General features: G+C 40.6%; 1 protein-coding gene across 2 annotated transcripts in view; it reads right to left on the bottom strand.

The window, feature by feature from the left end:
* The window catches only part of Chd6 (chromodomain helicase DNA binding protein 6), a 148,064-nt gene that overhangs the window by 75,928 nt on the left and 51,441 nt on the right, over positions 1 to 20,695 (bottom strand). For both annotated transcript variants that reach the window (XM_042694304.1, XM_042694303.1), the window contains exons 3-5: positions 19,605 to 20,119; positions 10,138 to 10,285; positions 8,339 to 8,488 (exon numbers count right to left, since the gene is read on the bottom strand). In XM_042694304.1, the coding sequence (XP_042550238.1) occupies positions 8,339 to 8,488; positions 10,138 to 10,285; positions 19,605 to 20,119 (813 nt within the window). The remainder of the gene's footprint in view (positions 1 to 8,338; positions 8,489 to 10,137; positions 10,286 to 19,604; positions 20,120 to 20,695) is intronic.

The raw sequence follows: 20,695 nt of genomic DNA on the forward strand, positions 1-20,695 counted from the left end.
ACTGCAAGTGAACAGAAAAGAAAGGGGTGGCACCATGAACTAAACTTCTGTTTTTCTGCCTAAGGATTTGTGTCTGCAAAGGTAAGGAAAAGAGAAGAAGGCAGTTCACTGTTCACTATGTTTTGCAATGTAAACCTACTGAGGGCGGGATCCTTTGATTCACTGTCATAGCTATTTCCTTAGAAAATGCCAGGCAAAAATGGGCATCCAGTAGATTTTGTTGAAAATTAAGAAGAGAAACTGAGCGCCGGTGGCTCATGCCTGTAATCCTAGCTACTCAGGAGGCTGAGATCTAAGGATCGTGGTTCAAAGCCAGCCCAGGCAGGAAAGACCGTGACACTCCTATCTCCAATAAACCACTAGAAAACCGGAACTGGTGCTGTAGCTCAAGTGGTAGAGCGCTTGCCTTGGGCTGAAGAGCTGAGGGACAGCGCCCAGGCCCAGAGTTCAAGCCCCATGACCGACAAAAACAAAAACAAAAGAAGAGGAAAAGATATAAGGAAACATGCTAAAATAGAGGCCACAACTAGTGACAACTAACTATTGTGACTAGGTCATCGAATTGAGAAGACTTGGCCATCTTTACGCACTCAAGACATTATCCTGTGTGGATACTAACAGAAGGGGAAAGCTAGATGACCTTTGGTGCTCTTTCACAAACAGCACAACAACAAAGATGCAACTACCCAAGTGGATAGTAAGGAAAAGAACAGGTGCCTACACCAAGAGAAATGATAATATGAGGCCATTTCCCCCTAAAGTTCAATTCTACACTAATTTACTGAGCAATTATTATGTTTATACAGCAGTCTTACAGCAATAAATTTTAAAAATATGGCCTATGAATACCAAATCTCAAGTGCATATCTTTCTAATATACACTCACACTTACATAACTACCACCCAAGTTCAGGTTATATAATCTTTCAAACATTCTGGAAGATCTTGTGAGCTCATAGAAGTAACCACCATCAAAACTTCTACTATCATAGTTAAGTTTATTTAGTATTACTCTTCATGAACAAGAAAGTAAACAAGAAAATACACCACTATTTCTTTATCCAATCCATTCTTTTTTATTTTAGGCAGTAATGGGATTTTAACTCAGGGCCTTGTGCTTGCTGAGCCCTGATGTGTGTGTGTGTGTGTTTTTTTTTTAATTAGTTATATTTGAGACAGGGTTTTAATTCTCACCCGACTGTGCCACAATCTGCCTGCTTGAAGTTTTCTGTTGCTGGAATGGCACATACCAGAATCCAGCTCCCCTCTGTGGAGATGGAGTCCCACAGATTTTTTTCTGCCTGGGTTGTCCTGGAACAGTCCTCCTCCTGATCTCAGCCCCACATGTAACTTAAGATAGCAGGTATCCATCACTATGTCTTCCATGGAGGCTTTTCTGCCTAGGTTGGCCTCCTCTTGAGCTCAGCCTTTCAAACAGGTAGGATTATAGGCAAGTTGTATAGTCTTTATTACAGAAATTTAGCTAATTCCAAAAGTATGTAATGAATGTGTATATTAGTATATACTAATTGCACAAAGGGGTTTCACTGTGTTATTGCCATACGTACACATAATACTCTTTGATGATATTCAATTAAACTCATATCCTATATTATTCCATCCTCCTACTTCCTTTTTTTTTTTTTTTTGGTAGGTCATGGGGTTTGAACTCTGGGCCTGGGTGCTATCCCTGAGCTCTTCAGCTCAAGGCTAGCACTCTACCACTTGAACCACAGTGCCACTTCTGGTTTTCTTGCGGTTAATTGGAGATAAGAGTCTCATGGACTTTCCTGCCTGAGCTGACTATGAACTGCGAACCTCAGATCTCAGCCTCCTAAGTAGCTGGATTACATGCATGAGCCACCGGCACCCAGCTACTACTTCTATTAAAGTTAATTAGAGATAAGAGTTCTCATGGACTTTCCTGTTCTGGTTGGCTCTGAACTGTGATCCTCAGATCTCAGCCTCCATAGTAGCTGGATTACAGGTGTGAGCCACCGGCGCCTGGCTCCTACTCCTATTTAAAAAAACAATTTTTAATAGGGCTCACTATGTTATTTTCACATATATCAACTACATAGCATGTGTTCCTAGAACGGAGAAATGTCTCCAAAGAAGAAAACAGCTGAGCTGTCAGCTGACCCAGGCTCTTCACTATCTGCAATTTTAGTTCATCTAATTCTTGTTGTTTTCATAGATATCAGATGTCTTAAAATACATATTTTTTTTTTTTTGCAACTTGTTCTTTTTCTTGTAGTTGAAAAATGAATGGCTTGCTAGAACTTACTACTTGGTAGGGTAAATCTTCCAATATTAACTATATGTGGAGGTATATAGAATCTACCTTTTGAGTTTCTTTTCTGTCTATAATCATTCTCTGGGTGACCTCATCCTGTCTCATAATTTTAAGTACTGCCTCCCTCATGATGTCTGCCAAGTTTATATATCTGGCTTAGATATATGATGGTGGACCATGATGGTGGACTCCTATACTTGGTTTTTTTTTTTTGACATCTCCATTTGGACATTATGAGCTATCTCATATTTAAAACCCCTCCCCTTTCTTCTGCTCCCTCTGCCTAGTCTGTTCCTTAGTTAAAAGAAACTATCTTTTCAGGTAATCAAATAAAAATTCCTTGTGTAAAACTTGACTTTTTCTTTCCATAACTCATATCTACCTGGCCAAGAAACCTTGTGGAGTTGTCCTTCCAAGTATGTCCAGAAGCCAGCCTGCTTCTCACCTTCTATACTGCTTCACCCTGATCCCCGTCACCTTGGTTTCTACTCAGATTAGTCCCAAGAGCCTCTGAACCAGAATACAATAGACTCCTGCTTCTATTCTTATCTCACTAGTTTATTCTCAACACAACATCCAGACTGACTCTTTTACCAAGTCACTCATACTGCTTTACCAAAAATTTCTCTTTAACTCAGAGTAAAACCCAAGGTGAAGCATGCCTGTCATCCCAACTATAAATAGGAAGATATCAACTATAAATAGGAAGACTGTGGTCCAGACAGGCCTGGAGGAAAAAAAGCAAGATCGTATCTTAAAAAGTAACCAGAAAAAAGGAGGGCCAGTTGGATATTTGGTCAAGAAATATGAGCATCTGCCTAGCAGGTATGAACTCTGAATGCAAACTTCAGTACTACCACAAAAACAACAACAACAAAAAAAACCTAGAGGCTGAGAAGATGGCTCAGTGGTAGAGTGCTTGCCTTGCATGCCTGAGGCCCTGGGTTCAATTCCTCAGCACCACATAAGCAAAATGAAAAAAGCCGGAAGTGGTGCTGTGGCTCAAGTGGTAGAGTGCTAGCCTTGAGCTGAAGAGCTGAGGGACAACACCCAGGCCCAGAGTTCAGGCCCCATGACCGGACCCAAAAAAAACAAAAAACCTAGGGGCTGGGAAGGTGGCTCAGTGGTAGAGTACTTGCCTTGCATGCATGAAGCCCTGGGTTCCATTCCTCAGCACCACATAAGCAAAAAGAAAAAAGCCAGAAGTAGTGCTGTGGCTCAAGTGGTAGAGTGCTAGCCTTGAGCTAAAGAGCTGAGGGATAGCGCCCAGGCCCAGAGTTCAGGCCCCATGACCAGACCCAAAAACAAAAACAAAACAAAAAACCTAGCATAAAACAAAACAACAGGTCTGTATGTACCTCCTCTGCTACCTTTCAAGTCTCCTTATCTGTCAGATAGTAGGCATGATTCCACATCAGGGTCAAGGCATAGATCATTCTCTCTACTTGAAATGCTCTTTCCCCTCCCTACATGACTTCTCCTTTGAACTTTTTAAATTCTCCACTCAATACAGGCAACGCAGCCCACCTTATTGAAAACTGCAACCACCACCCTTGAATTCCATGCATCCATGTCCTTTTCCTAGCATTTGTTGCTACTGACAATGATTTTTTTTTTTTTTAAATGAGGCTTACTGCTAAGCCTCTCCCTAGCTATTTCTACCTTTGGCCCTCTGGCCCATCATCTCATTTAGATGTTTGCAAAAACAAAGCTGAGTCAAGAGAATTTTGGGTTCAAGGCCAGTCTAGGCAACACAGTAACCTGGGCTATATACTGAAACTCTTGTCTCAAAAACAAAAGAAACTGACTTAAAAAACATAACAAAAAAACCATTGAGAGCAGAACGTTGTTTTTTAAAAAATTCTATCTTAAAGAAAGGAACAGGAAGTAGCACCACTAAACTACACATCCAAGTAGAAAGCAAACTGGAAAAGCAGGATTCCTTTCCCTAAACAGAGATTGCGCATAAGCACAATCCTGTGTGTATAAACATTCAGTGTATACAGATACACACAGTTTATATAAACTAAATCTGCCTGCCAAACACACTTCCATAACAACCATCTGTTCTTAACCACTTGGAATTTTCTCAAATTATCCTTCAAAAAGACCATTTTAATTCATTTGCTTATATGTCAGAGATTCATATGATTTAAAATTTTTATCCTTAGAGGAAATTCTCAAAATCTTAAAATCCTATTCACCCCCAATCTCAACTAACTACTTCTTATACTTCTATTTAGCTAACCAGAGAAGAGGTCTAAGGAAAGCACATGGGTTTTTACAGCAATAGGTTATTCACTGGGTACCATGGAAGGTTCAGAAGTGATGCAGAGTGCTGGGATTAAGGGGCTCACACTCATCCAGGGAAGGCACAGTAAGCATCTCTGTCTTAGAATGTCCTAAATGCTAATAGTATGACCATAACTACAAGTCAACGAGAGTTCAGAAAGTAAGAATAGTTTGGATTTCACAGAGTAGGTGAGGTTTTGTGGGCCTTAATGAATGATGGCTCACAAAAGAGCAAGGACAAAAGGAAACTGAACACCATTAAGAGCCTAAAAAGTTCATATCCAGAATACAGAGTAGAAACTTGTCATATTAGAGTAAAAGCATCAACAATGACGGGAAATAGATGGAGGTTAAGGTTAAGGAGGGAAAAAAGCAGACCTGAATTCTCTACAATACAGCAGTTAGTAGCCACCTCAGATTTGTGCGTAAGACACTGAGAGATTCCTCTGGTAGTCTGGGGAATTAGTCTAGTACCAGATTAGAAAAAGCAGAGACCTGTAGCAGGGAACTACAGAACAGTGTGCTGTAGTGGTCTGAACACTGGCCTCAGCACAGAGGATGGCAGCAAAGACCAAGGACATACTCAGAGGAAACAATCTGAAGAGAAACCCAATGAAGATAGGAAACCATCAAATATGGCTGTGGATAGGAGCCTAAAGATGAAGGGCCCAAGTGGCTGTGGCCGCCTGGTACAAAAGCACAGCAATGCCAAACAGCAGAAGGAACTGAGAAGAAGACGACTCAATGGGAAAACTAATTCCAGTGTAAGAAAATGAAGAAAATAAGAGTCTGGGAAAAACTTTTAAGTATTTTTCTTGCCTTCCTAATCTGGGTATTAAAAAATGTACATAATGGGCTTAAATCTATCTTAATCCTTCATTAAGTAAATACATAAGTACAACAACTAAGTGCAAATCTTTATGTTAGCTACTACGTAATAAAATTCTACCTATACTAAGTAAAAATTATGAAAAATTAAACACCGGTGCCTCTCTTGCACAAGCTTCCAATCTGATTCAGAAATTAATTAAGACTAGTCCTCAATACAGTATGGCAGAGGCACTAAGAACCAGAATGTCTGAGTGGAATAAAAGTTCCAGTTATCCGGACTTCGGGTATACACACAATGACAACAGGAACATTACAAAACATAAGAGAAAGTAGCTAAGAGTGGTTTCATCTAAATGGTTCTTGGGGCTAAATATAAAATATACACCATCAACCAAAGAACAGCTCCTGGTTTCGGAGGTGACAACAATTGGCAGGTATTCAAAGAACAATAGCAGGACAATGACAGGGTTAAATATACACATGCTCCTGGAGCACAAAGGATGGGCAGGGAGCTCAGCATGTCAGGCAAGAGAAAAGACCAGATAAAGAGGGTACCAAAAGCAATAATAACACAGTTGAGCACAGGAGAGCACCATGAACTGAAGCCTCATTCAGACTCAAGTCTTTTTGTTCTAAAAAGTAACAAACATACCAACTACCAAACTGTCAAAACCAGAGTTATGTCAAAGTCTATACATTTTAAGTGTACCACGGAACTGTGAAAGTCTTTCTGTGATCCAGGCACTGACATCAGTTTGAAAAAAAGAAGGGTAAGTGATAGCTAACCATGCTGGCACACGCCCCTAATCCTCTCCACTTGGCAGCTATAGGAGGATCAGAACCGGAACACAAACAAAAGGGCAGAAGGTATGGCTCTCGTGGTGGAGTGCTGGCCTAGTCTGAGGAAGGCGTGGGTTCAATCCTCAGTATTACTATAATAAATGTCTGACTGGTAAGCCATGTAAGGTAAAAATCATTTGGTATACAATGGGACAGACACTTAAGCTTTTAATCAGCTGCCCTATATAGCCCATCTGCCTGTATCGATAAATTGGTATATGGCCCATGAATGATGCTAATAAATATTCAAATGGCTCTTGGCAGAAAAAGGTTCCCCAGCCCTGCCTTAGAAGGAAAGAGAGCCTTGATAAAGATACATAAAATTTCCTCAATTATTTCTGTCAGAACAGCTATTGCTGCTCCTCAAGTACCAGGGGAGAAGTCATAACAACATCTGAAATATGGTAAATAGCTTAGTCTAAATGGCTACCAGGAGAAAATAAAATCTCTTGTAGTGTTTTAACTAGCAAATCAACCATAAAATCCTTAAGGAAAGAAAACCAATTATAAAGTATCACATTCTTAGCACCCCATGACAGTTTTAGCTATTTGTTTGAAAAGTACTGCAATCGTAATACATCACATTGTTACTCCCTATTAAGTATTATATTCATTAGTTCTATAACCTTCAGCAGAGGTATGAAATCAGCTCTTCTGTATTAGTTACTGATTAACTGTCTCTGGATCACTCTGGGTTAAGTGGAGACAATAACCCCTGTTCCACTCCTTGCTCCTTTCCACACAAAGACAATGAGAGAATATGTGAAATGATAAGAAAATGATCAAGAAGTCTCTGTGATACATATGAATGTCCAGGAGAGTCAGGTATCTGAGCTGCCACTTGGTATACTGAGTAAATTCTGCCAAGTAAGTGACAGAGGCTCTAAAACAACACACAGTCTGTGTCCCCGAATGTGCTACTGGCAATGATGTCCTTCCTACCCGCACAGCCTGCTGCTGCCTTTTGCCTTTCATTTCTTCTCTAGAACTCTTTAGCACAGACCTCCTCCTTTTCAACATTCAACCTTTTTTATCTTGTACTTCTGTATACCAACTCCTAACAAGGTTGTCAATGACAACTGCTAAAACCAAACATGCTATGAAGCCTTCTACTCCTGTTCCACTGACATTACAAAGGCTGTACATCTATCTCAGTGGACAGTGTGCGTCTTCCTACCTCTCAGCCCTCACAGCCCATCACTCCTCAAATCACACCCCAGTACCCACCTGTGTTCTTCCACTGGTCACACTACTCATGCTCGTCCTTTGGCAAACAGTACTATGGTGCTGTTCAGGAAATGTCCCTCCTAGGTCTTCTCCACACTCCTCTGCTGTGGCCTTTGTATCAAGCAGTATTTCCAGGGCTGCACTAATCACAGTATCAATACAGCCATGTGTCCTTTCTACTAAACAAAGCTCTGTGACGGAAGAACCATATTTTCTCATCCGTGTACCCCGCGGCCTCCCCTTGTAGAGATTCTCAAAATACTTTAGCTGAATCAAAGTTCCACCTGTAACTGTTAGTTTAGTTAATTCTCTGAACAAGTATTTAGTTCATAGAAAACTTTTGTACTCTAATGAGGAACAAGACAAAACCAGAGATCAGGCACAGTAGCTACAACTACAGATTGTAGTTAAGTGCCACGAGGGGACTTCAAGGAGCTGAAGCAGAGAGCTAGTGTGATGAGAGAGCTATCTGTTCAGACAAAGGAGGCAGGGAAGACCACCCTAAGGAGACACTGTTTTAGGTGAAAGTGAACCTAGGGTAAAGCAGCTGTGTAACCAACCCCAAGCAGAAGCAACAGTACAGGTGGGAGAAAATGGGTAATTCATTAAAAGAGGACTAGCTTTTTTGGTGGCAAAAAATGAGAAGGAAAACAAACTGATCTAAAATGGCTCTGGTGGGAGAGGGAAAGGGTGTGATCAGAGGGTGCTGTTGAGAACAGCAAGCCTGAATGTTATGCTAAGTAACAGGAAGTCATCCAAAGGTTGCCTGCAGAAGTTAAGATGATGTAATGTATGCTTTATCAAAAGTTACAGAAGAACTCCAAGGTCAGGACCCTGATGCAAAAGCCATACCTCAGCCTGCCATGCCAGTGTAGAAGCCGAGAGTGCAGATGTTCGGCCAGCTCCAAGAACCGCGATTGTTTCCCCATCATCATCCACCACTTTGAAGTCTAGGTCCTCGTTGTATTTTCTGCGCTTCACTTGCCTTCCTGAGCGTCGCTTCTGCAGGACAAACACACCCATCAGAGCAGCTCGAACTCAAAGGCAAAAGCTTGCACAAAACTAGCCTAATATATACTTACTAATATGGCAAGCAGAGCTTTCTCACCTTACAGAAAGAATCTCTTAAACATGACTCTCTTAAGAACTAAATTCACTCAGATGGTATGGTACCTGGCTGAGTGGGGAGAGAATAAAAGACCAATCTCCAAACCCCTGAGATCCACTAAGAAGAAGGAACTGCCTCAAGAGACCAGTGAGGTGTGCTTTACCGCTGGCAGTGATATTCTTCCTTTTTCTGCAGTAGCCTTCAATTCCTATACAAGAGGGATGTGAAGAACTCCATTTCTGAGGTCTACACTAGCATGAACTATAAGCTCAGAGTTTAGGACAAAGTTGTTATTTAATTACTTTGCTTGAATTCACCATATTTACTGCAAATATTTACAAATATACCAATTTTATTAAGACTTCCTTTGGGGATTTCTTAACTGTTTGAAATGTAAAGATGGCAAAAGTGTGACAAACAACAAATCACCATTTAAGAATTTGTCAGTAGTCAATCAGCCCATTTAGAGACAACATCAACACAGAGGTGCAGTGACTTTTCCTCACATCAAAGAGTACACAGTTTGCCTCTACACACTCCTTATACACAAGCAGCAGAATCCATCTCAAGGAACTATTTTTACAAGCTAGCACAGTGTCACATATTTCAACTTTAAAAAGTAAATCTAAGCAAAATATCACCCTATTATTCCCTAAAAGATAACCCCCAAGCATCTCTCCACATTCCCACCTTGTCACACCTTAATAGTTCTTCACCTTGTCACATCTTAATAGTTAACTCCTCCCCCATATCCACAGACAGATCACCATCCTCTAAACATGCGACTCCTCGTCAGATCCTCTCAAGGCAATGTGCTTATTCTCCTACTAATCTGGATACTTAACAGCCACTAGCCCCAGTTTACAGGAAATGAATACCATGATTTTTATAAGCTGACAACCTTCCTACAGTGGAGATCAATGAAAAACTGAACGGTGTCCAGATAATCCTGAAAGGTCAATCTTACTCTAAATGACCTCCTTGTAGCACCACAGACAGATAAACTCCTGTGGATATCAAAGGAATAGCACGTCCAAATGTTAGAATTCATCTCTATGAACAGTTACCTAAACTTAAGGAGAAAATCCCTACCAATGCATGGGCACACACCTTGGCACACATTAGGAAATGAACTCAATGTTCCTTGTTTCCACATCTTTACTGTTCTGGCATAAGGAAAACTTCCCTCACTTTTCCAGCACCTGGGATTATGAAGGTGTCCCGGTGGACACTGGCCTAACACTCTGAGCAATACATTACAAACCACGGCAAAACATTCCCCTGAGTCTTCCCTGGTCTAGCTTACCTCATTTTTCCACATCAACTTCTTCAGAAGGCAAATAAGATACTTTAAAAGAAGGAAGTAGACACCTCTAAAAATCTGAGAAGTTGTTAGGTATCGAATCAAGCTAGAGAAACAGCCTGCATATGATCTAGCTGCTCACCCGACAGAACAAGCCCAGCCCAGGCTGGAGACAGGCATAGAAGAGCACTAGCCATCTAGCAGCTGTAGCCACCAGCAGGCTCCCCGTGCCAGCTGTACCTGGCTGTCTGCAGACTCAGTGGACTCCTCAGTACTCCGCAGGGACGAGTTCCGCAGGCCCTGGTCCAGCTCTAAACTCTCCAATGTGGTTTCACTTTTCCTTTTTCCTTTCTTCTTTCTCTCCACTGGGGTTGGTCCTTGCTCCCTGCTACAAGGAGAAAGTCAGAATTAAAGCTGTTGGGAAGTTTTGAAAACTCAAATTACTCCTACGATTAAGAGTTATAAAATAACACCCAAAAGATCTCACTTTCAGTTTAACAAATGTCTTCATTTTTATTACTGTGAAGTTTGATTGCTTCACAGTAATAAAGAATCATCAAGTTACAATGTCCCTTTAAGTTACCTAATCTGTCCCTAATCTGTCATCATTTTCTACTGGGCATGGTCTATGAGCACAACTGGGATGGAGCAAGTACCAGGAACTCTAAAATGAAGTGAACACTGTCTTTGCTTTTAACAAGTGCATAGTCATGAAAACCCTGCAGTCTACCTCTGGCCGTAGTCCAGGGCAGCAAGACCAGGAATGCTTCATCAGAGATGGAAGTCCACCCATCTTGCAAGAAAGCCTTTTCTAGAAAGCCTTCCCTGATCCCTCTATAAGATAAACTCTTCTCCACATTCTTCAAACACTTTAATCATGCTTTGCTTAAGGTATTCAAATTCTAATGTTTAACCAAAGTTAAAGTCACTAACCATGACATCACGCTGAGAACTCAAAAACAACATACAATTTCTGGATCCTATACTATTGCTCAACAAACCTTTACTCAGTGAATGAATATTTTATACTTCTCTGATCTCTCATATCATATTCTAAGTTCCTAGAGGAAAGTTTTTGCATTAGGTTTTGCATTTCTTATGTCTTATACATAGCAAATATTCAAGCAAATACTAAAACTTTTAAACCACGGAAAGTTGGGTACATGCATGGATGGATGGATAGGATTACTTGAAGTTGGGGAACATTAGAAAAACTTACTTGGGCAAGGATATACAGAATTTTGACAGACACAGGTAGAAGAAAAGTAATCAGTAACACTAACTACAGCTAATAGTTCCTGCGGTATAGTTCTGAGCCCTTCACAGCAAAGCTATGAAGCAGACAGCATCTATATTCCTACATATATTATTTTTTGTTTTGTTTTATTTTTTTTAATTTAATTTTATTTTATTTGTGAACATACTGTACAGAGGAGTTACAATTACATGGGCAGGATAATGCATACATTTCTTACCAAGCATTGCAGCCTCCTCCTTTGGTTTACCCTTCACATCCCTTCCCAGCCTCCCCCCTCACCCTCCCCCCCAATCCCAATCCTTCTCCTTCCCCCCCTCCCCACACCGACGTTGTAAAGCTCGTTTTGGACATGACAACTTGTACTTCTCATTGTTGCAACAGGTCCACCTGTATCCTTAAACAACTGGTTTTCCCCCATCTCCTCCACAAGTTATACTGACATCAAATATAGTGAAAGCAGGGGTTATACTGTGGGGGAGGGACATACAAAGCAACAAAGAGATAATCTTATAAATGCGTTAGAAACACATGCATGAAAGAAAAAAACATTAAAATACATATCTAAGGGTTCATTTTCCTGACATCACATTATCTGACCTTTTCCGCTTGACTCATACATATACTAGATATTGCAAATAAGGGAAACCATGGGACCTATGTTTCTTTGGGCCTGGCTTACTTCACTTAATATAATTTTTTCCAAGTCTTTCCATTTCCTACATATATTATTGTAAAGCATCTGAGTCGCAGTGAAAATAAGTCAGATTGGATTAAAAAATAACAAGGCTAGGACTCTGTGAAGAAGGAACCTAGGCAATGTCTGTGTGTGCTTTTTGGGGAACCTCCACTGTATTTGTGGGAATGGAACAGCATCACAGACACATTTCTTAAGACATTTGTGTGTCCAATGACCAGCAAGCACACTTGGTCACATTATGTAGCTGAAGGGGAAAATTATGGGCATTTGAGGTCAGAGTTCACACTTCTCCCAAAGGGAAAAAGGCCACAACAGCAAGTTCTGTCAAGAAGACTGAAGACCTACACTAGTACAACCAATAAAGGTGTGGATGCTTTACAAGGCCCAGCAGGAGCAGAAGTAGTAAGACTTGAGAAGTGACCAAGTCCAGAGGGCCAGGAAAGAGACAACAATATTGGTGGTTCCCATCAGTAGAGTTAATCAACAATGTACAGGAATACACTTCACCCCAAAGCCCAACCAGACCAATACAAAGTCAGCCCATCTCTGATATGACAGACAGAGTGAAGACTGGCCTACTGGCTACAACAGTTCACCATAATGACAACTTCTGGAAATGAAACGCCAAGGGTTCTGCTATTTTAGAGGATTACAGATTTAAGGAGAGACTGGACCCTCAGTGGGGGTATGGAGGAGTGAAAGCACGTCTACTTCTTATCAGTATGGAGAAGGGACTCAGGCCAAGCAGTTTTAAAACATGCTAAAATTCCACAGCATGCTTATCTCAGAGGTATAATTAGAATGGCTTTCTACTCTAAAAATTGTATAGGAAACTGGTATAAGGCTCATGCCAATCATCCTAGCTACCTGCAGTTTCAGGACAGCCTGGTCCAAAAAAAATTCACAAGACACTGCATGCCAGTGGCTCATGCCTGTAATCCTAGCTACTCAGGAGGCTGAGATCTGAGGATCACAGTTCAAAGCCAGCCAGAACAGGAAAGTCCATGAGAACTCTTATCTCCAATAAACCACTTAGAAAACAGGAAGTGGTGCTGTGGCTCAAGTGGTAGAGCACTAGCCTTGAGCTGAAGAGCTGAGGGACAGCGCCCAGGCCCAGAGTTCAAGCCCAACGACTGACAAAAAAAAAAAAAATCCCAAGACCTCAGTGGAAAAAGCTGGGTGTGGTGGCACATTCCTGTCATCCCAACTACAGTGGGAAGTATAAAAATAGGAGGACTGTTGTCCAGGGGCAATCCGAGCAAAAGGTAAGACTCTATCTCAAATTACCAGTGCAAAAAGCAGATGGATGGCTCAGTGGCAAAGCATTTGCCTTGAAAGTGTTAGGCACTGAGTTTGAAATGGTAAAAGCAAAGTGCAAACAGCATTATTCTGTATAGGGGAAAAAGCATTACACACACACACACACACACACACACACACACACACACACACACACACACACACACACACACACACACACACACACGTGCGCAGGCAGGGAGAAACAGCAATTACCTGTAATGGACAGGACTACTGCACAAGGACCAGAGAAGGAAGTGACACTTCGCTGAGCACAGAGTTGATTTTTGAGATATCTTGAAAGGTCTACATATTAAAACCACTACCACCAAAACCACACTCTTAAAGACAAAAATAAGCTCAAATGAATCCAAGTGTTTCAAATGAATAGCCTGATACCAGTACATGGTGAAAACCCCCTCCAACTCATGGGACTTACAGATGTAGTACCGACTACATCTTCCACTTCTGGGAGAAAGAGGATGTTACAGTTTGGATCTGAACTGTGCCCCAAAGGCTCATTAGTTGAAAACGTGATCCAAACCCAGCAATGGTCAGATGTAAGGCTCTGGGGAAATAACTGGATAAGGGCTCTGACTTCATTCATGGATGCATCCCATTTATGGCTTCATAAGAGCAATATCTAACACTCAGAGCTTGGTTTCTCTTCAGAGAAATATTAGATTCCAAAGCTAAAGAAGGGAAGACAGCAGCTTAGCTTGAAACATCTTGTGATGTCAGAAAATAAGGAAGTGCTTAAAAACATAAAAACCTAAGTAGAATGTCTCAAAATGATACTGAGACATCTTAAAGAGCTATTGCTGCCCCCAAACTGGAACCATTTATACACCAAAGTAACTGAAAACAGTGAGAACTAATTACATCACTGAAAGCTACAGGACTCCATAATGATGATAGGTAGATATAATGAATGAGAATGAGAGAGAGAGAAGTGAAAGAACCCTTGCTTAATAGAGTATGTAAGTGATATATAGAGAGGAGGCAGTAAAGGAGGAAAATCATCCTGTAAGCACCACAGAAAAGAGGTCTGGGTAGGTGAGGGACGTCATGCATGCAAATCAAGCTATCTGAGAGGCTAAGATTGGGAGGACTGTGGTTTTAGGCCAGCCTGGGCAGAAAGGTCTATTAGGCTCCATATAAATGGAAGCTGGACAAGATGGTGCATGCACATTTTAGTGGTTTATGAATAGAAGAATCATGGTCTAAGCAGATACCTGAGCAGGAAGTAAGATCCCATCTCAAAAATAACCAGAACCAAAAAAAAAAAAAAAAAGGTGGGGCCTGACTCAGTGACAGAGCACCTGTATCATAAGTGTTAGGCCTTGAGTTGAAACCCAGGTATCACCAAAGAAAAATAAGGAAAAAAAAAAGATGAGCCAGTTCTAAAGTCATCAAGGCAAGTTAACAAGTTAATAAGGAGCCGTCTATTTGTACAATCTTACAGTTCCTCCCTACAGATTTCTTATTAGTCACAGGGAATACAAATAGAAGCTAGGTAATAGATGAAAAAAATGAAAAAAATATTATGGTCTTTGTTTTAGCAAAGGCATGCTGGAGTATGTAAGAACAAAAGACACACATATACACACAATAACCATCATTTGAATGTTATTTTATATGGATAACATATTATATGTCATTTTTAAAGTAACTTATTTCTATATATACCTATTTCATTGCGAAGTGTACACTGCATTTGTTCTGCATCTTTTTCTGATGCCAAACACTGAAGTCCAGATTATGAGTGAGCACAGCTTAAGCTGGGCTATGCTATCCTATTCCTTTTTATCACCATGATCCAGAGATGCACACATGATTCAGCCAGACCAACCAGGGAGTCCTTCTAAAACAATAATTTTTCCATAGGAGTGGATAGGACAATAAATACGTTCCTCCTGGGCCAATAAGCTGTACAGCTTTGAGTCTATAGCTGCAGACAGCCAGGATTCAAACCTTCAGAAGAAAGCATTTGCAAAGGCTGGAGCTGTTACCAGAGAAGTGCAAAGATGAGCTGGAGATGAAGAATCCTGGTGGAATTCCCAAATAATATTCCTGATTTGATTCCTGAGCCACTTAATCCCAATTTTTAACTTAATCTAATTCAAGTTAGGTATGTGTTGCTTATAACCAGAGTTCTGAAAAGCAAATACAAAGGCCTATCTAATACTATTACCATTTAATGGTACTTGAGTCTAGATCAAATAAACCTTTTATAGTCCTTCTCTTTTCTAGCTTTCAGTTAAAATTAGTAGAACAGGAAAAAAAGAAATGGAAGTCACAGGTTTTTGAGGCTAAAATACCTATTTTCAGTAAAAGCAAAATCAAGACATACTTATCCCAAAACACACCTACTATATACACTTATAACACACAAAAACTCCCCCAAAATAAATTATACTATATAGGTAGAACAATAATCAAGTGTAACCACTAAGTTTATCTAAAAGTTATCTTATCTTGTGTTCTACCTGGTTTCGTGAGCCAAAGACTATACATCTTGATTTTTCTATAGTTTATATTTGAAAATAAGTATTTCTTGGCCTATGCTCTAAGCTAAAACTAGCTACCTAGCATATATCAACCAACCTGATGGGTAGCACTAGCCCTTCTCATCCAAAAATGCAGTGACATCTCTTACCTTTGAAGAATTCACCCCGGTGTTCTTCCAAGAAGATATAAAACGACAATAAAACATGCTTGGTCTATTACCCTAAAGCTGGAATCCCTCTAAAACATTTGTTTAAATACCTTTTAGTCTTCCACTCTAAGTCTTTTTTTTCATCTTATAATTCCTTCCATACATAGCTCAATACTCACTCCATCAAGGACTTCCTCTGGACCCTAAACAATCATCTCAATCTTTTCAGCTATTCTGCATACAATCATACCAGGTTTTACATTTGTTTACATTTCTGTTTGTTTCCTGAATACTTGTAAGGCCATTTTTCTGACTTATGAAAGTTTGTCAATGAAAGAACTCACAGACAATACTGCTGTGACACCATCCTTCCTTCACTAATCCACTGGCAGTTAAAATAACAAACAAAGCAAGATACATTGCCAGCACAAAAAAATACAATGGTAAGTAAATGAGTATGCATTTACTTATCAGGCACTAAATTTGATAGCTATTTCCTTAAAGATCTGGTAAAGTTCTGTGATGGTTGGCCTAATTAACTCAAAAATCTGGAGATAAAAGAGTAAGTACTCCCTGAGTTTTTGCAAACACTGGGATAGAAAGAGTCCAAAACTTGAGAAGAAAGTTGTTTCTGTCATATCATTTACATTCTTCCCTTCTCACACCCAGTGGGTCCCCAGTGCAGGTTTATACTTATACAACTTTATGTTTGTCTTCTTTCAGTCTAATACATAATCAAAATGTTAAAAAAAAAAAAAAAAAGGCAGAAAGAACTCCATCAGTGGAATCTCTTGAGTTTAAAACCAGCTTCAGTAAAGATCTCCACTCTAAGTAAAGACAGGACATGGCATGCCCAACCCTACTGATTATCTGCAGTCTCGGTAAAGTCGACTAAGAAAGTAACAAAAGCCTGAATCTAACCACAAGGCAAAGGAAGTTCTTCAATCCAGTTTACAATTGGACTCTGTAGACTACCTCCAAACTGATCTATTAGAGTTAAGAGACAAGAAAAAGGGATGTGATTTACTACCAATACTACTACTACTGACTGCCAATGTAAATAAGGTAACAGCAGCACTTTAGAAAAACTGACCAGCTGACCTCTGGCAAGATGGATTGAAGGGGAAAGGGGACAGAAGTCTGGAAATCAGTGGCAGAGCTCTTAACAATAACCCAAGCATTCAGTGAATGACTTATGACCATCAAGCATTACCAGGAACTAAATCAGTAAATGCTCAAATCAAACAATGTACTTAAGCCAATGAATGAGTAAAACAAAAAAACGTAAGAAGATTTAATTACTAATTTTTGAAAATTCATTTCATACCTAAAACTCTACTGACCAATGGGATTATTAATTAAAAGGAACAAAACAACACTACAAAAATGCAAAGGAAAAGAAATAGTCCAAAGCCATCTCTGGGCTACACAGAATTCTGTAATTACAGGTCAATGTCGTATAGGCTAAAAATAAAGAGTGAAAATCTTGTGTAACTGGTCCACCTTTCTAAAGAGATGGCCATTCATATGTATCTGCCAGTTTCCTCTCCAGGAAGGTCTCCTGGATTTCTAAACCTCATGAGTTCTGCTGTCTTCTAAGTTAGAACCCTCAAAAGGAAAAGTACTTCTCTAACCCATTCATATCATTTAGCCTAATCAGATGAAAATCATGATCTTTTAATTAATGCTATAATGTAACAAAGCCTTAAGTTTTTCATTAGTCAGAATCTTTATTTTTCCTATGCATCTGACAATCTTGTTTTGTGAAAAAAAATTCTCATTCCCCCTAAATGGAAATTACAATGGCCATACACTGTTTCATATGCCACAGTCTAAAAGTGAATTCCTATGAGAAGTCAATAAAACAGCAAACATCAGAGAGCCCGTGGCTAGAAGAGCTCAGATGCCCATGCTTTCTAGCCTTTCACTTCCAAACCAAATCTGCGATCTGTGAAACCTCCTCTGACTACCTCTACTCTCACAAGCACTATTCGATTTCCTTACTGTGTTCTATAAAACCAAAATAAATAACCACCAGTTCAGGAATGATAACTCCTTCTTTAAACAATGGTTTTACACCAAAGAACTACTTACGCTACTTTTCCAGTGAAAATTGTTGGCAGAAGTCAGTCACTATGCCCTACCATTCACATATGGGAGATCAGAGTGTCTTCCGTAGGTTAACTGAGAAACAAAACTGTAAGTTGATGTGTGTGTGCACATGCACATGCACACGTGCTGGTACTGAGGCTTGAACCCAGAGAGAGCCTTGTTCTCTCACCTAAGTTTTTTTGCTCACATTTGGTGCTTTACCACTTGAGCCAAACCTACAATTTTGCCTTTAATTGATTAACTGAAGAGTCTCACAGACGTTTTTACCTGGGCTGGCTTTGAAGTGCAATGCATAGATCTCAGCCTCCTGAGCAGCTAGGTAGAACAGGAATTCTGATTTTACCTACCTCTCTTCTATGGTATTTAATAGCCATACTCTCTGCAAACTACATCCTAGCATCTCCCAACCCCTAAGCTGCTTTAGTAGATAAAAGATCAGCAGAAGGGAGTGAATATCATAAGGTAGCACTTCTACTTTAATTAGGAAATCATCCATCTGGTTCCAAACAAACTCTCCTAAAAGAGAAATGGACTGTACAGTAAACTTCAAGTTACAGCCCATTGCTCTTAAAAAAGTTTTTTCTCTAAAACTTGTGTCTGACCCAACACAGGTGTGGGAGGTCCCTTAGTATTCACAAAAATATCTGAGCGTGCATGATGACTGCTCTTAGTCTGACATGGCAAACAGAGAGACACATATCTTGCCTCTTTATAATGCTCAGACTTCAGGAACTTAAAACTGCCTTGAGAAAAGGCTTATATATGTTTTGTTTTATATGTCTCAAAATGTGTAAAGCAGAATGTTTGCACACAGATGGGAAATATTGGATCTGCCGTGTAAGGAGCGCATCTGTTATCCTCCCAAGTTTTCTCACAACACCCACTGCAGGGATTCTGTGGCCTGGCCTTTGATCCTACAAGTCACAATGGTATCCTCGGGCCTGATTTCCTCAATATTTCTTGAGCAGTTGTGAAAAGGCCAAGCACTGTGTCAGACAATGAACTAGAGAATTAGATCCAAGTGCTTAGAGCTCAGAGCCTAGAAAGGCGTCTTGCCTCTGAAACAGCACATCCACAGCTCTCCCAGGCCACTGTACCACTCATCTCCACAGCTGCAACCCCTGCCCCTAGACTGCCGTCAGACCCAGGACGCCCTTTCTGCCTCATGCATGTTCTTCTTAATCCAAACAGAAGAGCAAGAAATTGTGTGACTAGCACCAATGAAGGCTAGCTTTATCACAAGGAGGTATGAAAGGCAGTTTGCTTTTTGGCTGAAAGCTATTACAGACAAAAACACATCAACATGGCATAGAAGGGGCGTACCGATACAGGAGACAGGATGCCAGAGACCACATGAAGAATGCTAAATTCTAAGTACACCAAAAGGGATGGATGGGATCTGAAAAGAATACTCTTGGGAGTATCCTAAAAACACAGATCTTGTTTTTTACGTACCATAACGCCAGGAATGAAATTAGCAAATAGCAACCCCCAGAGACAACTCTTCCTATTAGTACCAAATAGTTATCCCACCCCCATCATCCCATGCTACCTAAGTGAAGTATGAGGCCTGGGCCCACAGGAGTACAGTGAAGATATGCCCAGGCATCTGGGATAATGCCAAAGACCAATGATTCCACAGAAGCAGAGGCAAGGGAATGGGGAGGGAGGAAGGTATGCACCTGGCCTTCTTAGACTTCGTCCTGGTTGAAGAGTCCGAGCAGCTCCTCTTCTCTTTGGCCTCCTTGGTACCTGAGGCCTCCCGAGGCTTCCGGGACTTCTTAGTTCCGTCTTTCTGCTTCAGCTCCTTGGGCTCCTTGGCCTTCTTCGGTTCCTTGGTCTTCCTGGGTTCCTTTGGCTCTTTGGGCTCTCGTTTCCTCTTTGGCTTGGGCTCCCTGTCCTTGCTGCCCTTTGCTGTACCCTCTTGTTCTCCTGGCTCCTTTTTCTTCCGTTTCTTCTTTACCCCAGTACCTCTACCCCCATTGTCTTCCATCCCATTATGGGATGTCATTTTCCTAGAAAAAAGGGTATCCTCTTCAGCAGTGTATAGGTCTTTCTGGGACAGACAGTGACTGGCAAGATCTTCAATTTTCTCTTCCTGGTCAGTGCTGCAGTCAAACGGTGATGGGGATTTGTCATCAAAATTGACAGAGGCATCAGACATTGGGGAGTGATTGAAAACTTTTAAATTTGACAACTGTAAAACAAAGAAAAAAGCATGTTACCTTCCCGTGGCATGCAACATACAAAGAGTGCTATGAAGCTGAAATGCCTAGATTTACTCAACAAATTTACTTAGTTCCTACTGTGCCAAGCCCTGGGCATACAGAGCAACAAGGACACACAGGGCCTTTGGCCTTATGGAGCTATATCAAGATGCTGTTACATTAAAAAAAAAAAAAATCGTATGAAAAAGCCTGGAGCATTTCTATATTAAGAAATCTGAAATATTGCTTAAGTGTAAAACAGGGAACTATGTAAGTTTCCCACAAAATACCCTCAGAGAAGCACACAATGACCTATCCAGAGGACATTTCTCTTACCAGTACACAAAAGCTACTATTCAAATTCATTCTGAGGCCTCCCAGTCACTGGGATGATAAGAATGTAGTATCAAATACATGGCCTTAAGAGGCAATGACATTCAGCTGAGCTGATTTGGAGCAAAAAAAAAAAAAAATCAGGATCAACTAACATGGTATGGTTGTACATGATCATCTAACTTAGTCACCAGACTAAGTGGCCTCTTGCAAAACCTCTGGCCTTTTATAGT

The sequence above is a fragment of the Dipodomys spectabilis genome, unplaced genomic scaffold (genome assembly GCF_019054845.1).
Source record: "Dipodomys spectabilis isolate Male_0828 unplaced genomic scaffold, ASM1905484v1 ptg000175l, whole genome shotgun sequence".
Taxonomy (NCBI): Eukaryota; Metazoa; Chordata; class Mammalia; order Rodentia; family Heteromyidae; genus Dipodomys; species Dipodomys spectabilis.